The sequence below is a fragment of the Penicillium psychrosexuale genome, assembly GCF_028828465.1.
Source record: "Penicillium psychrosexuale strain IBT 29551 chromosome Unknown utg000002l, whole genome shotgun sequence".
NCBI classification, from domain to species: Eukaryota; Fungi; Ascomycota; class Eurotiomycetes; order Eurotiales; family Aspergillaceae; genus Penicillium; species Penicillium psychrosexuale.
The window spans coordinates 655,839-677,689 of record NW_026643187.1 but is presented as its reverse complement, the minus strand read 5'-3'; the positions used below and the strand labels follow the sequence as shown (position 1 = coordinate 677,689).

Below are 21,851 nucleotides of genomic sequence, written 5' to 3'. Positions count from 1 at the left end.
TCAGTCGCTGAGTGGTGCAAGTCGGATTCACAGGAACGCTGTGTAATTCCTGTCAGGATTCGATAACGTTGATGCGAAGCACAAGATCAATTGCTGAGTGTCGATCCCTTGAAAAATGACTGGCGATTCGCACGTGGGAAGGTTCGGAACAGATGAAGTATCTCGGTTCTCTCTGAGACGGAGAGGTACCGAAGGGAAATCTGAAAGGAAGTCGCGGAAGAGGAAGGGAGAAAACAGCCCGATGCGGAGGGGGAGAAGTTGTAGGAGAGAAGAGAGAGAAGATAAAATTATTTGGTTCAGGGCAGAACTGGTAGCGGGGTTTTTTCTTTACACGTAATTAATATTTGAAGGGCACATTTTGTTTTTTTGAATGTGGAATTTCGCATAAAAGGGTTTTACTTCCTTTGCATTGGATTTACCTTCTTAATTGTTCAAGGCTCATTTCTTTGAATCTCTATATTCCTTCTCATTCATCTCACTGCCCTGTGTATAGTCCTATGTACAGAGGAGTCGGGCATCTCGGAGCCGATTCTGTACTAGAGGTATATTCCTATAGTACCTATATACTTCTTACGCATTGCAGAATGAACCCCTAGAATACCCTGTCTTATACATGCTATGTCCCCTTCTAGTTGTGTATTTGCCTTGCCGAGGTCAGCAATATCGGCAATGTACTTTTTATACAGTCTATGAAACCAACAAAGAACCAGTTCAAAGTCATAAAATTGAGCCGCATGCTTCTTCACATGGCATTACCCAATAACAGCCCCAGCCCAGGAGACCCATGATTAAAATAGCTGTCTAAGTGGCGATGCTTCAGGGTTCTGAGGTCTTAAGCAACAAATGTCCAGCCAATTGGATAGCACTATGGCATTCTGGCTATAAACCTTCCATCAAAGACCTTCTACTCTATATATAAAGCTTCTCTTCAGGCACTAACATTAGATATCCCACAGAATACCACAGAATACCTATATCAACTTTCGGCTCATCAATCTAAGGCAAAACATACATACATACAAAGTACATCTAAACCTCGCGGGGACCACCGGAGCTCCTCCGGCCATTGGCGCACAATGGAAATATCTAACATGGGAAGAGTCGAGTTTTTCTTTGAATGACTACTTTCTTATAGTTACAAAATATCCTAGCACCAATAATATACTACTGACAGATATTATCACCAACTTTAGTATACATATGCCCGACTACAACCCAATAATTTTTCTATCCTATAATCTTCAGCCCGTTGGACCGTTGCTTATTCGGATATGCGGGCCGGTGATGAAATCCTCAGGGTAAACGTAATACATATCAATACATTTGGAGAAATATTGCATATTATATTACATACCTTGCGGGAAAAAAAATTACCTACTGCCGTGCTGATCATTGTGCGAAAAGAATGTGATATAATTGTATGCTTCCAACCTTACATGTGAATGAACTGCTACTATTTTTGTCCTAACACTGTCACTCTTTTATATCTTAGTATGAATACTAGAACTATCAACCCAATTAAACTAAATAACTCAAATACGAACCATTTCAATTCCCTTTCACCTACTAAATCCATGATCAAACATTGTGCTTTCGGCAATGATTAGGGCTGAGGGCACGCGGAAACCATCGGAATGGCAGAGTGGGTATGTAATCAGAATACGCGGGCTGTATTACACTGAAAATAACATACCTCAGGTGTCTGTGATCTATACTACGTAGTGGGATTCACCGGAAGATATAAACCGACACCTGGAAACCTACGTCCATGTAAAAGAGGGATAGTTATCATGTTCCATATTCATACTCTACATCAACATCATACCAGCACCACCTACCAGTGCCGAAAACTAACCAACACCTGTTCACGCGGATCGAGATCCATAGCGCCCAATGGACCCGTCACCAAGCCCAGGCGCATAAGGACCTGCCAGACGAGCTTGCGCTTGAGATTCTCGCGCACGCTGATCTTCTCCATGGCATCGTAGCCATTGAAATACTTGAGGAAAACAGGCCAGTACTTCTTGTGCAGGGCCTGGGTATCATTAGACGTCCCATCCGGACTGGCGTTTCCATCTCCCTGCATGGTTCTGGGAGTGTCGGGGAATCGGGAGAAGATTTCGTCAAGCCAGCGGGACTCGAGTGGGGATGCGCGGTGCGGGGAGGGAATTAAAGAGGACAGCCGGAGAGCTGTTGATTGATCGAGGAGTTTGTGAGAAAAGCGCAGTTGCGCGTGTGAGTCGAGTCGACTAGGCATGGGCGTTTCATCTCCGCTGCCGTGGCTGTCGAGGGAAGAAGACGAGGAAGAGTCCGCATCGTCATTTTCACTGTCAGGGTCGCTGTCCTCATCGACCGAGATCGAGTTTGAGTTGCCCCTAGACAGGTATCGCTCTACTTCCTCCTTGCGCAGCGCCATCTCCACGGCCATTTTGACCTCGGGTGAGACCTTGATTCGCGCGAAAGTGCGGAGCTGGGTGACCCAGCCGCCGCGCAGTAGCCAGGCCAGGATAGTGAAGTATATCTCTTTGTGGTCTTTGCTGGGGATGAAGTTGCTATAAGGGCGAGGGGTACCACTGAGGGTGGAAAGCATTTTGGGCAAACTAGGGTATGTTGGGAATGCTGTCTGATAAGCAATCGTAGCTATTTCAAGCTTGCTCAAGTCACAGTTTGGAGAGACGATGTATGTGTCTCGTTGGTGGATTGGAGGGATGGCGCGAGCACGACGCCAGTACACAAGATGACTCGACAGCATCTGGATATGGGATAGTGGGATTCCGGATGAGACTGATATCTGCGCAAATGACTTGGTTGGCTTGGAGCATCGGATATAATGCGCAAGTGCGGGGGCAAGCGCTCCCCCAGATGCTTCGACATCCTTGATAATGGCGGCTTCACTGTCTAAGAGAAGTAGAGCAAAGTGCTTTGCTGGGACCTGATGCGGCGTGCTGCTTTCATCTACACTTGGGTCGTCGGCGGGGGTTGCACTGTCTGCTGTCGTGAGCCACAAGCCTGGGTATGCTTTGTCCATAGGACCAGTAAGATATGACGTAGAGGTCAAAGGTGGAATCTGGAGCGAGATGGAGACATCCGGGCTGAGCGATACGGAAGCGATTTTGGATGCCGATATGCTGCTGTAGACTGTGTAGATAGCTCGAGCTAGAGAAGACTGGGATATCAATTCGGAGTAAAGATTATGGGTCGATGTTTCTATCCAGGGTGTTAGCTCCGGCGGATGGCTATTAGCAGAAAGCATACTTGTCTCTCGTGCTCTTCTCCTGACTTGCAGAATATGCTGAGACTCCTTCCACACATAGTCAGTGCGAGCCTGTTCCCATTTGAGAGCTTTGGCAAATTTCTTGATGATATTCTCGTAGATTTCCTTCACGCGCATGGAGTACTCCAGCAAAGGAGGATCTACAACAAACACCACATTGAACATCGTCATATGGTCTTTGTCCTCCGGATCAAGCGACTCGTCCGGTTTCCCAGGCCGTCCACTGGTCGACCCACGCTTACTGCCTGTCGGTGATGCCAATGACTCCGCAATCGAAGCGACACTGGCACTCAAATCAGGCGAAATAACAAATTGCTCGTCCTTCTTGCCCTCCTCGGCACTATCATTGTGACCCAATTCCCCTCCGTCCCATTCAGCACGGGGCTTCTTCTGCTTCTTGCGTCTTTGCTTGCGCCATGAGCCATCCTCGCGCACAAAAACCGGCCAACCAATAAGCGCCAAATCATTAATCCCAACCTCAAAGCGCCGCTTATGCCACGACCGAGACGGACTAAGCAGTTTCTCCCACACACTCCCAGGCACACCCAAAAGCGACTCCCAAGGCGGCCTAGAGCTCCCATCTTCAGGCCGATCAGACGCCGTCCCCGCATCGTCGTCGGGGTCCGGATCGGTGCCCGCAGCCCGTTTCCGAGCCGATGAACCACGCCCAGAGCCTAGCGACCCAGGTCGCTGGGGTTCACCGGCAGCAGGCGATGTGGCAACCTGGAGATGATCATCGAGGCCGAAGTTGCTAGCGCGGCGACCCGCCAGCAAGGAACTCCCACCAGCATGGCTCTGGGTTTCTCGTTCGTCTTCGTCTTCGTCGGAGGTCGAGTCGCTCTCGGAGCTCGAGCTCGAATCGGTATTCTTAGATCGCGTGCGATTGCGCGAAATGCGCCGTCCACCCCTGGTAGTGGTTTTGATGCGGTTCTCGCTGAGGGGATTCGGGGGGTAGTGGAAGACGAGGCGGGGCCCGGTTCGAGAGCGCACAATGAGGATGATTGCCACGAGGCAGGGATCTGGTGGTCGGGCGATCGATGACATTTGGTGGCTTGGGGCTCGGATGGGTTGGAGATTGTAAGAGTGGCTGGGCGGAAACGGTTTCACATGCGGGGAACCGCATAGGGCGAGCCAACAGGCCACCGCGGTTCAGATTGGTATAATTTTGTGAATTTCGATGCTTTCTCATCTGCACAGGTCATATTTACTTATTCCATGTGTTAGATTAGGTACCAAATACATTTTCTTATATACAACGCCTTGAATAATGCCAGCACCACCTGAATATCACGGAATAGCGCCACTCCTCCATATCATACAATATCATCCAACGTCTCGCAGTCCTATATCAGCTCTTCTGTTCTGGGTTTGTTGCACCTGTAGCTGGTGTAACTGGAGGCTGTGCTTTCCCTGCGCTATCTTTAAACACCAACCCGAGGTTCTCGAAGTTATCCGGCGCCATCAGGTTCCTAGTCAAGTTGTCTCAATCAGCATTTTGCTCCGACATTCATCACAAAAACAATTGCTCATCCAATGGCAATGCCCAGTCCTCGGTATATCGGGGTAGCCTACTTGTCCATTCGGCAGCTAAGGTATTCCTTGGCCAATTTGCGACATGCCTCGTCGTTGGTGCCTCTGTTCAACTTGATACACTTCAGGTATCCTGAGATGATGTGCTTGCATTCCCCTAAAGCGTCCCAAATTATGATTAGCTCTATCGGATTTGCTGGTCTTGCCGAGTTCCTTCGGGATATGGACCGTATGACTGCGGGCTGGCGTACCTTCGTGATCAAGAGGAAAGCTACCGCGCTCGGGTCTGCAAACCGTTCCATTGAGTCAGCAATTATACAGAGCAAGAGATCCGATCTCGTTCATTCGCTAGACAATATGTTGCAGGCACAGATATGCACGATTGGAATAATCCAACTCACGGTGATGGCTTATAGTTCACCGACCCACCGCCGGGGGCTCCGAAACTCATTTCCGAAAGTACAGAGCGTATATCCGCTCAAAATATCAACAGAAAAGGATTCTGCGTTGGTACAGACGAGAAAGTAGCTAGCAAGATGAGTATCAGTCGGCGAAAGTGAATGAAACCTCCGAGAGACAAACAAGACAAACAATACAAACAGCAGTTCAGCCAATCACTGCATCGAGGAAGGGTCGATGATGCAGAGATCAATCCGGCGTTTAAGGAATAGGACTCGGGCATTCGGATATAGGTTTATTAATGGAAAATCCGCTGTCTAGAGTTGGACACGACCTTTGATCATACGAGGCCTGTGCAGTTTGTTCGGTTTGTTGGGTTTGTTGTTAAACCTGTTATCTCACCTCGATGGAAGTATATATATCGAGTACCACTAGACAAAATCCAACCTTCTAACGAACATCTATTTGATATACTCTTACTACTCACTAGCTTATCAAAGCTTATCAAACAAACACCAAATCATGCCTATGTACGTGAGGCTTCATCAGTACTGCCTTGCATCCCCGACACAGGCATATTAACCGGATCTATAGGAATCTCGAAGGAAGCTGCCAATGCGGCGGCGTCGAATTTACCCTGCAGTCCCATACACCAGTTCCTTACCAGCTATGCGCGTGCAGCATCTGCCGCAAAGTAGGCGGATACCTCGGTGCGGTGAACCTCGGCGGCATCGCCGATAGCCTGAATATCATCAAGGGCAGGGATCTGATCAAGTAAGACCTATATCACCCGCCTACTTTCACTTTTGACCATAACACCCATCGAGAAACTTTCATGTTATACACTAGAATTATAATCCCATAATACTAGACGCATATTTACTAACGTCATCGCCAGGAAATACTCTGGAATCAAAGATCGCGGCACACCGGACGAGAAGCTTTGCTCCTCCGAGCGGAACTTCTGCTCGAATTGCAGTTCCATGCTGTGGCTTTGGGACCACCACTGGCCTGAACTGATTCATCCGTTTGCCTCCGCAATCGATACGGAGTTGCCGGTGCCCGACGAGATGGTGTGCATCATGGATGGATCGAAGCCGGCGTGGGCGCGGTGGCCAGAGGGAAAGAAGAGTGTGCACGATGTGTACGGTGAAGATAGTCTTGAGCAATGGCACAAGAAGCATGGTTTGTTTTTCGAGTAGGGACATCCAATGAGCGTGGGGGTCAGGTGTATAGGAAAGGGTTAGCGAGTGGCTACGAGAATTTAAGGGAAAGCCGGGAGTTATGAAGGGCGGAGTGTTCAGATGTTCAGAAGAGAAAATTCATTATTTGATATTAAGCTATTATAAAATGACCCATGACTCCTGTAATGCATATTAGCAATTGACCATATCACAAGTTGAGTGAAATGATGGCAGACAAGGAAAAGATCAGTTCTCCAAGGTGAAAATATTTTATCGACATGATAGTTCAGAGATAGAACAGTATATTGGGGTTCATCATGCAATGAGACAGGGAATGGGAGCAGAATAAACTCACGGTCAACGAGCCAAATGGTCACCTGTGGGTATTCCTATTTGTTCACTTATGTCGAGTCAGCGTTGGCATTCAAGCAAAAGCATGAGGCAAAAGTCAAATCAAGACATGGCAACTAAAGTCAGGCTTTTAAGTCAGTCAGCATGAAACACGTTTCATTCAATCGACAAGCGACACATACCTCATTAAATCAGATTTTTGTATAAATGTTCATTCCCGGACACAAGGTCCAAGTCCAACAGTGTGAATAACACATTCATCATGATAGGTTTGACCATGTTGAGAAGGGCAGAAAGAGATGAGTGATAAATTACCTAGAATTTCTGTTAGAAATACTGGTCTCAAATTGTCGATGCGACATGAGATAATTGTGACAAGGGCAATGGTTCAGGTGACGAATTCTCAACAAGTAATCCACTTCCATACACCCACAGAGTTTGTACGCTCTGGTTTTGTTGGATGCAGGGAGATGGGTACGTTATGTCCGCCCGTTCGTTCAAATTTCTTCATGCTAGGCAACAGCCGCAATGGAGGGAAGGGACATAATCTGAGTGTGATTTACCTGAGCGAGATATTGTTAGTCAAAAATCACTCAATGAATGGCTTATAAAAGTAATAATGTTGTGATGGGTCAGACAAGGCTGAAACTTAAAAGTATGACAGATTCAACATGGATCTTCTGATTGAGGAATGCCTTTGCATGTCTATAATATAATCATCCCCGGGGTTTGGGATTGAGAAGGAGAGAAGAATATTTTCCTTACCTTTTGGAAAAATTGAAACTGAGCATTATTCGCAGCCTTAGCAGGCCTTGAATATAGCTGGAGTATGTGCCGTCATTAAACACAGTCCAAGCCGACAAAAGGAAAAAATAAAAGAAGTGAGAGCTGGAGAATTCCAAGCGATGCAGAAGGAAAGAAAAAAATTTGCGGGTGGAGCTCGCTATATAAACTAAAGCGGTAAGCTACGGTAGACGCGTGTGACCTTTAGCGTTGTTTGTCTCGGCATCAAACAGCTTGGTCTGCTTGGCAATGTTTCCATAACTCTTCCACATGCAAGTATGGAGACTTTTGAGGCTAATTTGGCCTCGATAGACTAGTATACCAACTGCCTGCAAGAAGCTGAAGAGCTTGGGCTTCAGGTGTTGAGCTTATCCCTGGAGTTAGTATACGGACACACTCCTTCACACTCCCCGCTAAACTACTTCAGGTAAGTCTACCGCTGGCCGCAATTATCGTGTAAATTAACAATCATCACATGACTTATAACCGTACCGTAACACTATGTAGAGATCACCCGATCACCTGATCTGTCAACATGAAGCTATTCAGAGATCACATGATCTGCGACTATAAGAGCCATCTAAATTGATTTCATTTTAGGCAAATTACCGGCTGCCAAGCAGTATCAGCACCGAAACTCAAAATCTTCTGAAGCCGAAGATCGATCCTTCGCCGGAAACAGGTGGTAATTTATAAGATGACCAGCACGGAGGAAACAAACATCAAGGGAGTTTTTATTTGCATGCGTCATGCCTAGAAGGGGTCAATATACTAACCATGATAGTTATTTCAATAACCATTTGAATGCACCCTGAGACATAAAACCATAAACTCGAATATGTTTAGAAGTCGTCTCCGCGACTAATGACCTCTTTGACGTTTGGTCGGAGTAGAATAGTCTTATATTCATTAGTGATTATTCTGCTTTAAGAAAGCCTTGGAGCCCTGGAGAGCCAAATGACTTACGTGTTCAAACTGAGCCGTATAGGTCCCTTGTTTCTCATTCAGAGGGGGATAATCTTCAACAATTCCGGATTTCACTAGATTATTCAGCTATATTCTTGTTAGTCAAGATTTCCAATCACGTATCCGTAATGGAAGTTCATACACCTAGGAGATACTTCTCTTGCCCAATCCGGTCCAAATAGCGTCGGCAGAAAGGGATCGTGCTGAAGTTTTTCTTGATAGCTCCCAAGACAGATCTAGCAGAAGACAAAGTCAAGTCTTTTGTGTTCGCGTTACCGCGCAGGGCATAATGCGAGACCTCGCCTCCTTCGACGTATCGGCCGCTGCCGGTACTGCCGAAGGTTTCGATAGCAAAAACGTCCCCCTCTTCCATCTTCGTCATATCATCCGACTTGATAAAGGGGACAGTCTTGGTGCCATGAATGGAATACGGAAGGATTGTGTGGCCGCACAAGTTGCGAACCGCCTTGATCGGGTGGGTGGTGCCGTTGATTTCACACTCGTAGCTTTCCATCGCTTCCTGAATGTAGCCGCCCAATTCTCCCACCCGAACGTCAATGCCCGATTCGCGCACGCCGGTATTCGTTGCATCCTTGACGGCTGCGAGTAGGTTGTCATACATAGGATCGAACGCCATCGTGAAGGCGCTGTCCACAATCCGACCGCCTATATGAATGCCGATATCGACCTTCAGTACATTACTCTGCGTAAGCACGGTCTTGCAACCGGCGTTTGGGCTGTAGTGGGCGACGACGTTGTCGATGTTCAAACCGGTGGGAAATCCCATGCCGGCTATCAAAGAGTCACCTTCGGTCAAGCCATCATGACCCACCAGACGTCGCGCACTATCCTCGATGCCGTTGGCAATTTCGAGGAGCGTTTGACCTGGCTTGATGCTTCTCTGTGCCCACTGACGGACCTGACGATGTGCCTCAGCTGCCTGACGGTAATCAGAGAGGAAGTCACTATTGAGGTTGTCGAGGTGTCGTTTCTCCTCATTGGTAGTTCGCCATCGATTGTCGTCCTTGTACTCAACTTCCTCGCCCTTGGGGTAGGTGTTGTTCGGGAATAGCTGCGATAAGGGAATCGATGGTGGATCCGTCTGAACCTTCTGTTGCTTCTTCTTTGGCCTCTTCTTTCTGTTTTTCTTTTTTTGGCAACGCCGTTCTCAACAGCTACTGCCGGGGTATCTTCAGCGACATCGTCGTCCGAATCCTCTGTTTCTTTCGAAGTTCCGTTTACTGTGGGGGCGAGAACGGGGATGTCGACTCCATTTGGACCAGCATCTGTGAGTCAAAAGCAGGTATTATTAGCTTATACTGTCGCTAAATGTGTATGTCAAACATCAGATTCTAGGACTCTTACCGCTGAGTTTCAGGTTCTCGATAAGCTGTGCCATTGGGTCTATAGCGGGGGTAAACACTGTTGGTATGGCGGTCCAAGGAACGTACCTAAATTGACCGCCTTTTAAAAATCTGCCAGCTACGCCGGTTTAAAACTCCTATACGGAGTACGACCTAGCGTGTTGAGGTCGGACTGGAGTGGACCATAAAAAGCTGTAACTTGTGAGAACTTGCATTTCCACACAACTCCTCTCATCTCCTCTTCCGGCCCACTCAAGCTCGAATTTCACTTCGCAACAATGTCCGATCATGAGACGTGCTCTGGGGCCGATTGCGACAATGAAGCTGGGACCTTGCAATGCCCAACGTGTCTAAAGCTGGGCATCAAAGGTAGTTACTTCTGCGCTCAAGACTGCTTCAAGAGAAATTGGGTAGGTTACGTCCACGCGGACCTCTTCTTATCGAGAACCTAACATTGATCCGTATCTAGACCACACACAAGGCGGTGCATAAGATACAAAATGGTAACTACCTCCAAGTTACTCGTGACTGTATTCTCTAATTGCGATATAGCTAGCGGAGTTTACGACCCCTTTCCGACATACCCGTACACTGGCTCTGTCAGACCCGTATATCCACTCTCCCCGCGACGACCAGTCCCTAAAACAATCAAGCATCCCGACTGGGCCGTGACTGGTATTCCAAAGCGTGAGATGCGCCTGAGTAGGTCAAAATGGGACCTCTTGGATGCAAAGGGCCAGGACGCTATGCGTAAGGTGTGTAGGTTAGCTCGAGAAGTACTCGATATAACTGCTGCGGCGATAAAGCCCGGCGTGACCACAGATTACCTGGATGAAATTTGCCATAATGCTTGCGTTGAGCGAGAGGTGAGTGATATTTACTCCTATGTGAACTTATCAAATTGTTCGCTAAAGCGTAAGGCAGTCATATCCTTCTCCACTTAACTACAACCACTTTCCTAAGTCGGTATGTACATCTCCGAATGAAGTTGTATGCCACGGCATCCCCGATCACCGAGTTCTTCTTAATGGCGACATTCTTAACCTCGACGTTTCTCTATACCATGGTGGATATCATGCCGACTTGAACGAGACCTACTATGTTGGTGATAAAAAGGATCCGGAATCGATCAGACTCGTTGAAACGACCCGTGAGGCCTTGGATATGGCTATCGCGATAATTAAGCCAGGTGTACCGATTCGAGAGTTCGGCAAGATCATTGAAAAACACGCAGCCTCTAGGGGCCTTGCCGTTATAAAGACTTGGGGTGGCCACGGTATCAACTCGGAATTCCACCCTCCTCCTTGGATCCCCCACTACGCGAAGAATAAGGCCGTGGGAACATGCAAACCCGGGATGACATTCACGATCGAACCTATCCTAACTCTGGGAATCAACCGAGATATGACTTGGCCAGATGACTGGACAAACGCCACGGTGGACGGCAAACGGTCAGCCCAATTTGGTGCGCATAGACCTTTTACAGATAGATTCTAAATACTAACTTGAAAATTGATAGAACATACTATGCTTGTCACAGAAACAGGCGTCGAGGTTTTGACGGCGAGACTGGAGAACTCCCCAGGAGGGCCAATCCCCATACCAGAGGTTGCAAACGGAGATACAAATGGAAAAGCAAAGAAATAATGGTATGGGTAGGTGGAGGCTGGTCATAAAGGGGCCACCGAGCGGATAAGGGTCATTACTCTGTCCGCAGATCTACGTAACTCGTGTTTCGGAAGCTGCGCAACTTGTTGTCATTGACCCTATTCTGAGTGCATGATTACTATTCTGTTCTACCAAGTCATTCCAATGGTGCTGTTGGAGTTGTAGGAGGGACTTTCCCTCGGGTTCTAATCCTCTTTATCAAGTCTTGCTTTGAACGACTCCAAACCCGGTGTATCAGCACTAGGCGTCTGTGTTGTCTTTGTGACTGTTGCCCTTCACCTCGCCTCTTCCGAGCAGTTGGATTCCAATTTACATACATGCTCTCATAAACTATCTTTCGTAATCAACGTCTCATGAAAGACATCCACATGCCCAGGGTTATGCCGGTTATAGTACACCCAAATCTCCTTACGTAGCGAGTGGGCAAATTTATGAATACTTTCCACCTCTTTGGAGAGATACTTTATAAGTCTGGTGTTGTTAGAACTGCGTTCCCTGCTTCGCCAATTTGAACAGCCAGCAGGCCGAGCTCATCCTTCCTCCAGAATATATCCTGTTGCAGGGCGAGAAACTTGTTCGAGGTTTCGAGCATGTGCGGTGCGAAGATTGGCGGTGGTCGTATTGTATCCAAAGGTGGAACACTACCACTGAGCCCTTCCCTGGCTCAGGGCCGTACTTTCCATCTTTGCTTGGGATCTGCGGGGTGGTTCTTCCAGGAACGATGTCGGTGATGAAAGGATTCGTTTTCAGCTGGAAGTAATTTTGATCGTCGTGAGGATTGATATGAGGAGGATTCTTGAACATGAGATGGTGGATATGGTGGATATGGCGCATAGGGCTCCGATGCAAAGGAGCGTGCCGAGACCGAATTGATTTGGGAAGAAGTACTCCGTATTGTTTACGATGACGTTAGCGGTTGTAATTCTGGATAATTAAGTGGCTGCCGGAGATGTCAGAAGCCGTAAGATGCCGGCGTGGTTGCTTTGTGGGTGGGAGAAGGTCATAGACTGATCCATCGTCAAGGTTCGTGCTCGTGACGAGTCGGAGAGAAATCAGCGTGGGCAAGGCGTTAATGAATATATGCATAGTCAACGCTAATATATTGCTACTTGCAGGGTGTTGCAACCATATGACTATGAACACTAACGCGCCTTGGGCGATATTCTAGGTATCATCCGCTCGTCAGTGGTACTCTGAGACTGCGAAGACATCATTTTCATGTCATCACCCCGGACAAGCACAAACATGAATTCGTCACCTTGACGTGTCTTTGATAATCATGTCAGGATTTGGATGTGCTTTGGAGTTGCTCTATATTAGAGCTGAACATGAACTGTTGAATCATCATTGAAATCAATCAATCTAAGATGCCCACAAAATTCAAGTTGAACACCGGAGCCGAGGTCCCAGCCCTTGGATTCGGCACCTGGCAGGATGCGGATGCACAGGAAGATGCCGTAGCGGAAGCAATCAAGGCAGGATACCGTCACATCGACACTGCACGCGTGTGAGCAGCTTTGCTTTCCCGAATGAGACGAGTGGCAAACTCAATGTACAGCACTGACTATATACTAGTTACGGAACTGAGAAGGCTGTCGGCAAAGGCGTCAAGAAAAGTGGCGTCCCACGCGAAGAGCTCTTCATTACAACTAAGCTATGGAACAACAAGCACCACCCAGACGACGTGGCATCGGCTATGCAGCAATCCCTAGACGATCTAGACATGGACTACGTTGATCTGTTCCTGATTCACTGGCCTGTGGCCTGGGAACGAGGGGAGGAACTCTTTCCGGTAAAGGATGGGAACCCGATCATGGTGAATATCGACATTGCCGACGTATGCAGCACTCTCATCTCTTGATCTATGAATTTAACCGTTGACACAAAAGCAGACGTACAAAGCAATGGAACAGCTTCTGAAAACCGGCAAGGCGAGGGCGATCGGCGTCTCGAACTTTAACAAGTCCGAGATGGAGCACCTGATCAAGAACTCTTCCGTCGTTCCCGCTGTGCACCAGATGGAATGTCATCCGTGGCTGCAGCAGCATGATTTCACCGAATGGAATCGAAGTCAGGGTATACTTGTCATGCACTACTCGCCGTTTGGAAACCAGAACTCTCTCTATGCTGGGAAGCGCCCCGCCCATCTGCTCGATGAGCCTGTGTTGGCGGAGATAGGCAAGCCGTACAACAAAACCCCCTCTCAGGTTGCTCTTGGTAAGTGGAATCTGCATGGATTTAGTCTGTATGATACTAACTGCAGTTGTTTGACAGCTTGGGCAGTCACGCAGGGGCACGCGGTGCTGTCGAAGTCTAAAACACCTGTGAGGATCAGGGCCAATTTGGGAGGGGATTTCAAGCTGAGCCCAGAAGACATGAAGAAGATTGAGAAACTCAACAGGAAATTCCGTTTCAATGATAGCAGCAACGAGTTTGGCAGAGAGTGCTTTGTTGGTCTGGAGGGAAAGAACTGAGATAGATTGGTTATGTTTGAGGGTGTTGGGAGATAAACAGTGAATCTAAAACAAGTCATAAATACTGAGTATACACATGTCGACTATTGTTTTAAATTAGACCCATTGTAGCCTCACGATGTAGATCAGATCGAAGCTTAAATCGATGACCTGTGCTTTGTGACGTCACATATACGCGGAACATTAACTAGCAACTCCTTGCTATTATTGATTCCACTATCCCTCACCGCTTGAAAAACATATACCATCAGCAAAACTAGTTCAGCAAATAAGTCATGCTATCGGCAGCTCATGGATTCGCCCTAGTAACCCCTGCCTCGCGAGGATTGGGGTTCGCCTTCGCACAGCAGCTCCTGACACGGACAGAGCTCCCGGTGATCGCAACAGCCCGCAAGAACTGCGATGAACTCAAAGAACGACTGCTGGCAAGCAAGGGTATGCCAAAAGACGCGGATCAGAGGCTCCGTATTCTCCGAGTTGATGTAACAGGTAAGAAAAAGCAACTCAATTCTTGGAAAATAAATTCTTCTCGGCATCACAACGCTAACCGACTTCCTAGATGAGTCTACGATATCAGCAATGGCAGACACAATCCGCCAGAAATACCCGAACACACCACTCAGGCTCGGATTGACAATCCCCGGCATTTTACATGCCGAAAAGTCGCCCAGCCAAATCGATGCTGCCAATGCGCTGGAGAGCTTCAAAGTTAACTCCCTCGGCCCGTTGCTACTCCTGAAGCACCTCTCCCAATTCGTTCCATTGCGATCCGCCCCGAAATTCCCGACAATAGAGGCTAGCTCTGCAATCAACTCCCAAGGGCCGCTCGGGCTGCCCTCGCATGCCATCTATGCAATGATGGCTGCTCGAGTCGGCTCAATATCCGACAATGCATCGGGCGGATGGTATTCCTACCGTGCAAGTAAGGCAGCTGTATTCCAATTGGCCAAGACTTTTGGTTTGTATTTGCGCACGAAGAGTGCGGAAAGGGCAATTGCTGTGGCGTTGCACCCTGGGACTGTGCACACGGAGTTCACCAAGGATTATTGGGGAACGAGGGAAATGCTGGAGCCGGCTGACGCAGCCGACAAGCTGTTGGAGGTGCTTGTGGGGTTATCACCCGAGGCTAAAGGAGGGAGAGGGAGGTGTTGGGATTGGATGGGGAAGGAGGTATTGCCGTGAGCTGTTTAAATTCTGAGAAAGTAAATGTTTCTTGTCTGGAGGTGAAATAATGCTAATATCTGACGCCGGACGTTCGCGAAAGTCAGGCTTACAAAATCCCGGCCAAACACTGTTCGCTCTTTTCCCCTATCCGAAAAATAAGAATCATTCCGACCGGACATTGAGAACCAACAACCTAGGGCAAAAAAACAAACCAAAGATTATACGCCTACCTGAAATATCCTCCGTAGACTACCCCGTACTTGATTTCAGACCTTTAACATGTAGGTCTTTGTGGAGCTTGTCCACGGGTGGTCATATCAATGACTTAAAACAATCGGAACAGAAAGGATCGATATGACGATGAATGTGGCAGGGCGGAAGTGAGAAAAGCCCTGAAAGTTAGTTTCGACGCGTCGCGAACGCGTCGGGACGCGCTGGAGTGGGGTAATGATTAGGTAATCGACAAAGGTGCGAAATCTCGGGACGCATCCACGGGTGAATATAAAATCCTCCCAATCCCCTCCTTCCTCTTTCCTTTCTCCAGAGTTCTCCTGACCGTGCCTGCTTGGCCTTGTACCCCAAGCAGCGGGTCATTGAGTTTCCTCATCGGCTCTTTGCACCTGCATGGAGAAGGAGTTCTCTCACCCATTCCGTTGTGAACAGCCCTGTGCTGATTGGGATAGGACATTTGTCGAAAGGCACTTCCCTGATCTCGGTTGTCCTGCCCGACCGAGGCTAGTTGGAATACCTGCCGATGGACGTCTTATGATGGGTTCGCTGGTCTTCTGATCAGTGCTATTGGTGTCCCATTGCCGAAAGGTTCCATTCAAGATTCACGCCGCGAAACTCTCGCACTTAGCGTGAGATATTCGGGGCGCTGTATTATTGGCTGGGACCATAGACACCTCTTGTGGATCTGGTGGCCACATGAGGGGGGATTTTTTTTCCTTTCTTCGAGTCACATGCCTCGAACAACTCCCTAATTGGCCCTTCTTGCGACGTCCCGGCAGCACGCCTTCGGGAAGCCATGGCGCTCGCTCTGCATGCGGCATGATTGGGGAGGAATTCGAAGCTGGTTCTCAAGATCGATCCACCGGGCTTTACTGTGCTCAGCTTCGTCTAGTACATGAAGCGTCAACTCTTACGATCCGAGTATCGTTTTGAGAGTATGGTGCGGATCAGGGGTAAAACCTGCGTTCCAATCCAATGAAATCGTTGATCAGAGCCGATGCGACGGGATTTATGGGAGGCCATCGCTACAACCTCTGCAGTCTCCAACTGGCCAAGCCTGCAGTCCCCTTTGGGAGGACAGCGGGATTTCCGGCGGGACTGTATGATGGAAGGCATGGGGAGGATCAGTGCCTATACTGGTTCAATCCTGCCGACATCTGTTGAGGGTGTTCTTTGTGCCGAACAAACCTAAGTTGAAGCAAAAATCAACATTTCTTTCGCTTCGTTGGAGTAGCAACGCGAGACACCAGAGGAGCAGCCGCAACGGCCCCTTTATGGAACCGCTTGCGAAACATCATTTGTTTCCGATGCCCAAGCGAGCGCGGCGCGAGTCAAGGTACGCCTGCGGGTCATTTTATGTGGAACTCTGAACCTGTCTGGACTTGGCTCCGAGTCCAGCGCTTCAGGAAGCGGGTGAGAAATCCTTCTAGCACGGCTGATGCATCACGGGTCGCAACCGTTTGTTGAAAGCCTGGCGGGTACGTGGCCGACCTGCTGAACTGGACCTCCCTCGAGGGGTCGCGACCTTCGGGCGGGTGTTCAGTGAAGCAGTGACGTCGCGTTTTTTTTTTATCCCCTGGGTTCTCCCAGGGGGATTTTTTTGTTGAGGCCATGGCTGCTCTGAATATGAGATGACTTCTCATCTTCCCTTGGTGAATACCTAGGCGATTGTTCGGATCTGCAGTTTTATGGCCTCTTCAGCGTCCGTTGAGAACCATATAATCGGTTTTCGATGTACGCTGAAGGGGTCATAGAGCTGGAGCTCCGAATGTCATCAGGTCTCATCGAGACAGAACGCTCTTTGCCATGTTTCCAATGAAAGATAACCAATCGCAATTGTTCTCAGACTAGTTGGAATTCAATCAAAACGTTTCACATATCCTCGCTTCCTTCTTGGTAGTTTTCCGTGTTTAGTTTTAGTTGGAACAATCTGTCACAAACTTCATGTTACTAAACCCCATGTTTCTTAGATTATTTCTTATTCGTTGCATGTCCAAGCCACCCAAAAGTGGCCTCACTCCTAGAAGCCCGCTATTCCTGCCCAGGATCTCTTGGATTACCTTTGTTGTAGTTGAATACATAAGACGACGAACAGGCGGCAACGAAAAGGACCACCAAGAAAATTGAGGGAGACGAAGCCAATATGCGTGACGTTTCTGAAATCAATTTCTCATACTTCTAATCAATCACAGGTCTCATGAAGAAACATCAATTCTCATTGTTCTCATTGTTCAAAAAAAACATGGCATATCTATAGTGAATGCAATGCAAGCCGGCCACAAGCCGGTCAACAGCTGGTGTATCTAAATCTAATCAAAAATACAAGCCTTCATAGAGTTAGGCTGAATATACTCGGACGCATTGCGGAAGCTAGTGAAACCCCAGCGAATCTGTCCAGCCATGGCAATCTCAACATCCAAGTCCTTAGCAAACTGCCAAGTGAGACCGGTATCCCGCTGGAAGGCACGACCAACAAAAATGACGTCGATATCATCCTCGTTCAAAATCTTCTCTGCCAATTTTCCGTTGTTGATCATACCAACAGCAGAAACAAGCATCTTATCCCCAACAGCCTTCTTGACAGCTATAGCGTAAGGGACCTGGAAAGCAGGACCAGAGGCAACCTTCTGAGCAGAGTGAACACCACCAGTACTGATATCGATCAGATCGACAGCGCCCTGCGCAGCAAGTGCACGAGCAAACTCAACCGTGTCCTCAAGCTTCCAGCCCTTCTCATCCGGCATGCTGTTCTCAAGCCAGTCGGTAGCCGAGATACGCAGGAAGACGGGCACCTCCTCACCGACAGTGTCACGGGTCAACTGAGCGATTTCCAAGGAGAGACGAATGCGGTTCTCGAAGCTGCCACCGTAGTTATCAGTGCGGTGGTTGGAGGAGGCGCTGAGGAACGAGGAGAGAAGGTAACCATGAGCGTTGTGGATCTCGATGAAATCACAACCAGCAGCAAGAGCACGCTTGACAGCAGCAACCCAGGCAGTCTTGACCTCGGCGATATCGTCCTGAGTCATGGCAATGGGGATGGGATCGCCCTCACCGAAGGGGATGGCGCTGGGAGCCTTGAGGTTATCGGTCCAACCGCCCACAGAGTTGTTCGCGATAACGCCGCCAAGCCAAGGGGCCACGGTCGAGGCCTTACGGCCGGCGTGTGCGAGCTGGACACCGATTTTCTGGCCTTGGCTGTGTGCAAACTCAACGACCTGCTTGAACGGCGCGATCTGCGAGTCCTTCCAGAGGCCTAGGCAGCCGGGGGTGATGCGGCCTTCGGGGACAACACTGGTGGCTTCAATGACCAGGTTTCCTGGTCCGCGCTGGGCAATGCCGCCGTAGTGGGCCATGTGCCAGGGGGTCATGTGGCCATCCTCGGCACTGTATTGGCACATGGGCGCCAACTGCAGGGTTATTGTTAGCTGTGCGATTATGGAAGGAATTGGGGGGAATTGCATACACCAAGGCGATTGTGGAAAGTCACTCCTCTGATGGTGACAGGCTTGAACAGCTTGGGAATGGGCTTTCCGCTCGTTTGAGGGTTGCGAGCTGTGCCTGCCGGGGGACTCTGGGCAGGGGTGAAGTATGAGATGCCCTCGGCGGGCTTAACGGAGACATCAGGCCAGGTCATTTTGATGATGCTAGGTATGAATTATTGAATATATTTATTATATGTGCGAACAATTCCATTTTGTAGGGGGGATGGCTTGATTTATGTACTGATCTACAGTGGGGAAGTTGAGGATTGATTTATCATCGGAAACTTTTGATGTGCCTTATCATCTGATTCTGGAGGCAAACAAGTTGCGAAATATCCAAGAAATTTAACGCTCCACCCTAGAAACAATCCCACTTTGACACATAGATCCATTTATCAGGATATTCAGCGACATGGCCCTGTAAAATGATATCAAAAGTCGCCGAATGGCATCCACCCGGTTGAATTGGGTGCCGATAACCCGACCTCGGGATCCGTCGGCCCATACAATGATTAGGTAATGTCTCCGACAGGGCCCAATGGAACTCCGTGGATCAAACTCTGAAGTTTAAGCTTATTTCTTCTCACGCTAGGTGGAAATATGGAGTGTTCACATACACGTAGCAGTCGATAATTTTCGAATATTCATATTCATCTGGCGGTAGGATATATGTAGAGAATTCGTGCTACTCTGGATCGAGGGCTGGCCATCGTAGGGCAAAGTACTAGAACACGCAGCACTCCAGTCAATGATCCCTGTGATTTTCCCGCCCTGAATCACGATTTTGGATTGATTCAGGTTGCCATGGGTAAGTATTTTGACTTGTAATTCCTGTGCAAGTGACTCCTTCAGCGCTCGGGGCAGATTTTCAGGCCCTCTCGGATCTGTTGGACCGAAACGGTGGCGGGCTGTTCCGCAGCAAGGGGTAGCGAGGGTATAAACTTTACCCCGGCAGCCGAGTTTGTAATACTCAATATACAATCGGCTCCATGTACTAATCTCTTAATTGCCATTAACGGATATTATGCAAGAGGAATCTTCTAGATCAGCGGCAAAACTAATGTCAAATAGTCGTTGTGATAAAAGTACGCCAATTCAAATCACATTATGTCTTATCAAGCGTATCAAAATGGAGTTTTGGTGATCCCCAGCAAATGCGCTGGCCAATGCCTATCCAATTTCCTCTACAGCTTCGCTGCAGGTCCCAGTAAATGTTTCATCTCAGAGTTTGGGTACTCCACGTTGTCGGACGAGTCAGGTCTCTGCCGATCCCATGCCCACTTTTCTATCAATTCGGGCGCCAATTCTCCCTCAAGCATCTGTGTGATATACTTGCCAAGTACGGGGAAAAACTTGTATCCATGGAACGAACCACAAGTGGCGACGTATAGTCCTTTGGAGGCAGAGTGAGGCGAAATGATAAAGTCCGAGGAAGTGGTGAAAGCGTCCCTTTCGAGTGTTAGAAAATCAATCAATGTGTTGTCAGGGGCACACTAACCAGCAAATTCGGTGCTTCGTCATCTGCCATGTTGCACTTTCGGGCCCATACCACAGATTCCTGGCCTCTACGATATCCTGCTTGAGAGGTCCTGGAACCTTCCACTGGTTGTAGTCATTCGTGGGTGGAGGAGAAGAGAGGTAATGCCCAGGGACTACCTCTCGGGTGTTTGTGAAAATCTTAGATCCCCACCACTTGAGCTCTCGGTCTTTGGTAGGGGGAATGCTGCCAATGAAGGGTTTCCCTGGGAATGATTAGTGGCATTCATACGAATATACCGGAAAGCGTACCTTCATTCGGTGTGTAGCCCTGGAAGCCAACAGGCATGTCTTTGTACTTTTCGTATTGCTCTTCGTTGAGTTGTGCCATCCCGGTTGTAATACCAGCCGCAAGAATCCGCTCTCCAGCTCGTAGTCCAGCGTTGCCGCTCTTCACAGCACTCCACTCTAGCAATGTCGGCGTGAAAGCCCCAGCAGCGACGATAACATGCGTGGCCGGCAATGTCTCTCCAGATTGTGTCTTCACACCAGTGCAGGAGCCATGCCCATCGAACTCAAGGCTAGTAACGGATGCGGTGACGTACGAGACGCCCAATTCTAAGCACCTCTTTGTCACTGCTCGAAGAGCATCGCCGGCAGCAGCCCAGCCACTAGCCCTGTTCACCAGAACCTCTTTAACACCGGTGTAATCAGCATTGTCAAAGATTCCGCCATAAAGCTTTCTAGCTTCAGAAACAGGGAGAGCAATGATATCGTCATCGCGACCGAGTTCCTTATGGTTTGTGATGACAGTCTGCGCGTAGTCGCTGCGGCACGCCCAGTAAACGCCAGTTTGGTGGAAGTATGGCTGCCAAAGGGGGTCGTTTTTGAAAATTTCTTGAGCCTCAAGAGCAAGTCTACAGTAGACCTTGTCGTCGTAATCAGCGCGAATAACCTTGTTCCAATCCCATGATGCAGCCACACGCGACTCGGCATCATATGCGTCTCGATCAACCAGAGTCACCGACGCATTGGGATACTTCTGGATGAGGTGATAGGCAGTTGATACCCCAAAGACACCTGCGCCAATAATAAGGTATGAGGGGTTGTTTGAGGTCATTTCGAAAATGACCAACGATTCTTGGTCAGGAATGGCAAATGATGGACAAATGTGATATTATGTGCTATTCAAATGGTAAATTATTCCTTTTCATCTCTCTATGCGAATCCCAGGGCTTCTTTATCTATGAATCGAGTCACATTGATTCCGTTCCGTCTGTATCGGGCGGGGTTCCGATCGAGCCGATCACATGTCTAATCTATGGATTTTGATACTACTTTTGATTTGAATTGGAAACGAAGTATGATACCCCGATTATGCCAAATTATTGTTAAGATATTCATGAATTTAATTACGATAAGGTCTAACAGGAGAGGCCTCCCAGAAATCATGCCGGTTCACCGTCCGTATCTTGGTGGTCTGCCACCCATTCTATATATTATGT

General features: G+C 48.5%; 9 protein-coding genes across 9 annotated transcripts; 4 read left to right on the top strand and 5 right to left on the bottom strand.

Annotated features, from left to right (window-relative positions):
• Nucleotides 1–1,834: 1,834 nt before the first annotated feature.
• Nucleotides 1,835–4,318, bottom strand: N7518_001396 (nitrogen permease regulator 3 family protein; the record flags this gene model as incomplete). Its single annotated transcript, XM_057182324.1, has 1 exon — nucleotides 1,835–4,318. One exon carries the CDS (start codon nucleotides 4,316–4,318, stop codon nucleotides 1,835–1,837), a length of 2,484 nt encoding a protein of 827 aa, XP_057043774.1.
• Nucleotides 4,319–4,622: 304 nt separating this feature from the next.
• Nucleotides 4,623–5,255, bottom strand: N7518_001395 (coiled-coil-helix-coiled-coil-helix domain-containing protein; the record flags this gene model as incomplete). The annotated part of the gene is made up of 4 exons (XM_057182323.1): nucleotides 4,623–4,743; nucleotides 4,847–4,988; nucleotides 5,056–5,090; nucleotides 5,206–5,255. 4 exons carry the CDS (start codon nucleotides 5,253–5,255, stop codon nucleotides 4,623–4,625), a joined length of 348 nt encoding a protein of 115 aa, XP_057043773.1.
• Nucleotides 5,256–5,725: 470 nt separating this feature from the next.
• N7518_001394 (GFA family protein) lies at nucleotides 5,726–6,405 on the top strand (the record flags this gene model as incomplete). The annotated part of the gene is made up of 3 exons (XM_057182322.1): nucleotides 5,726–5,733; nucleotides 5,798–5,977; nucleotides 6,102–6,405. The coding sequence occupies 3 exons, from the start codon at nucleotides 5,726–5,728 to the stop codon at nucleotides 6,403–6,405; spliced, it is 492 nt and encodes a 163-aa protein (XP_057043772.1).
• A 1,958-nt stretch (nucleotides 6,406–8,363) lies between these two features.
• Nucleotides 8,364–9,886, bottom strand: metAP (putative methionine aminopeptidase, type II; the record flags this gene model as incomplete). The annotated part of the gene is made up of 5 exons (XM_057182321.1): nucleotides 8,364–8,420; nucleotides 8,488–8,574; nucleotides 8,630–9,589; nucleotides 9,649–9,773; nucleotides 9,853–9,886. The coding sequence occupies 5 exons, from the start codon at nucleotides 9,884–9,886 to the stop codon at nucleotides 8,364–8,366; spliced, it is 1,263 nt and encodes a 420-aa protein (XP_057043771.1).
• Nucleotides 9,887–10,057: 171 nt separating this feature from the next.
• fpaI (putative methionine aminopeptidase, type I) lies at nucleotides 10,058–11,498 on the top strand (the record flags this gene model as incomplete). Its single annotated transcript, XM_057182320.1, has 5 exons — nucleotides 10,058–10,261; nucleotides 10,321–10,354; nucleotides 10,404–10,717; nucleotides 10,776–11,316; nucleotides 11,371–11,498. Coding segments are annotated over 5 exons (1,221 nt in total), but the record flags the coding sequence as incomplete, so codon positions are not given.
• A 1,388-nt stretch (nucleotides 11,499–12,886) lies between these two features.
• Nucleotides 12,887–13,993, top strand: N7518_001391 (aldo/keto reductase; the record flags this gene model as incomplete). Its single annotated transcript, XM_057182319.1, has 4 exons — nucleotides 12,887–13,026; nucleotides 13,095–13,356; nucleotides 13,412–13,736; nucleotides 13,794–13,993. The coding sequence occupies 4 exons, from the start codon at nucleotides 12,887–12,889 to the stop codon at nucleotides 13,991–13,993; spliced, it is 927 nt and encodes a 308-aa protein (XP_057043769.1).
• A 275-nt stretch (nucleotides 13,994–14,268) lies between these two features.
• Nucleotides 14,269–15,175, top strand: N7518_001390 (uncharacterized protein; the record flags this gene model as incomplete). The annotated part of the gene is made up of 2 exons (XM_057182318.1): nucleotides 14,269–14,482; nucleotides 14,553–15,175. The coding sequence occupies 2 exons, from the start codon at nucleotides 14,269–14,271 to the stop codon at nucleotides 15,173–15,175; spliced, it is 837 nt and encodes a 278-aa protein (XP_057043768.1).
• A 2,522-nt stretch (nucleotides 15,176–17,697) lies between these two features.
• On the bottom strand, nucleotides 17,698–19,022 carry N7518_001389 (NADH:flavin oxidoreductase/NADH oxidase; the record flags this gene model as incomplete). The annotated part of the gene is made up of 2 exons (XM_057182317.1): nucleotides 17,698–18,795; nucleotides 18,852–19,022. The coding sequence occupies 2 exons, from the start codon at nucleotides 19,020–19,022 to the stop codon at nucleotides 17,698–17,700; spliced, it is 1,269 nt and encodes a 422-aa protein (XP_057043767.1).
• A 1,032-nt stretch (nucleotides 19,023–20,054) lies between these two features.
• N7518_001388 (NAD(P)/FAD-dependent oxidoreductase) lies at nucleotides 20,055–21,466 on the bottom strand (the record flags this gene model as incomplete). The annotated part of the gene is made up of 3 exons (XM_057182316.1): nucleotides 20,055–20,319; nucleotides 20,369–20,612; nucleotides 20,659–21,466. The coding sequence occupies 3 exons, from the start codon at nucleotides 21,464–21,466 to the stop codon at nucleotides 20,055–20,057; spliced, it is 1,317 nt and encodes a 438-aa protein (XP_057043766.1).
• Between the last annotated feature and the right edge of the window lie 385 nt (nucleotides 21,467–21,851).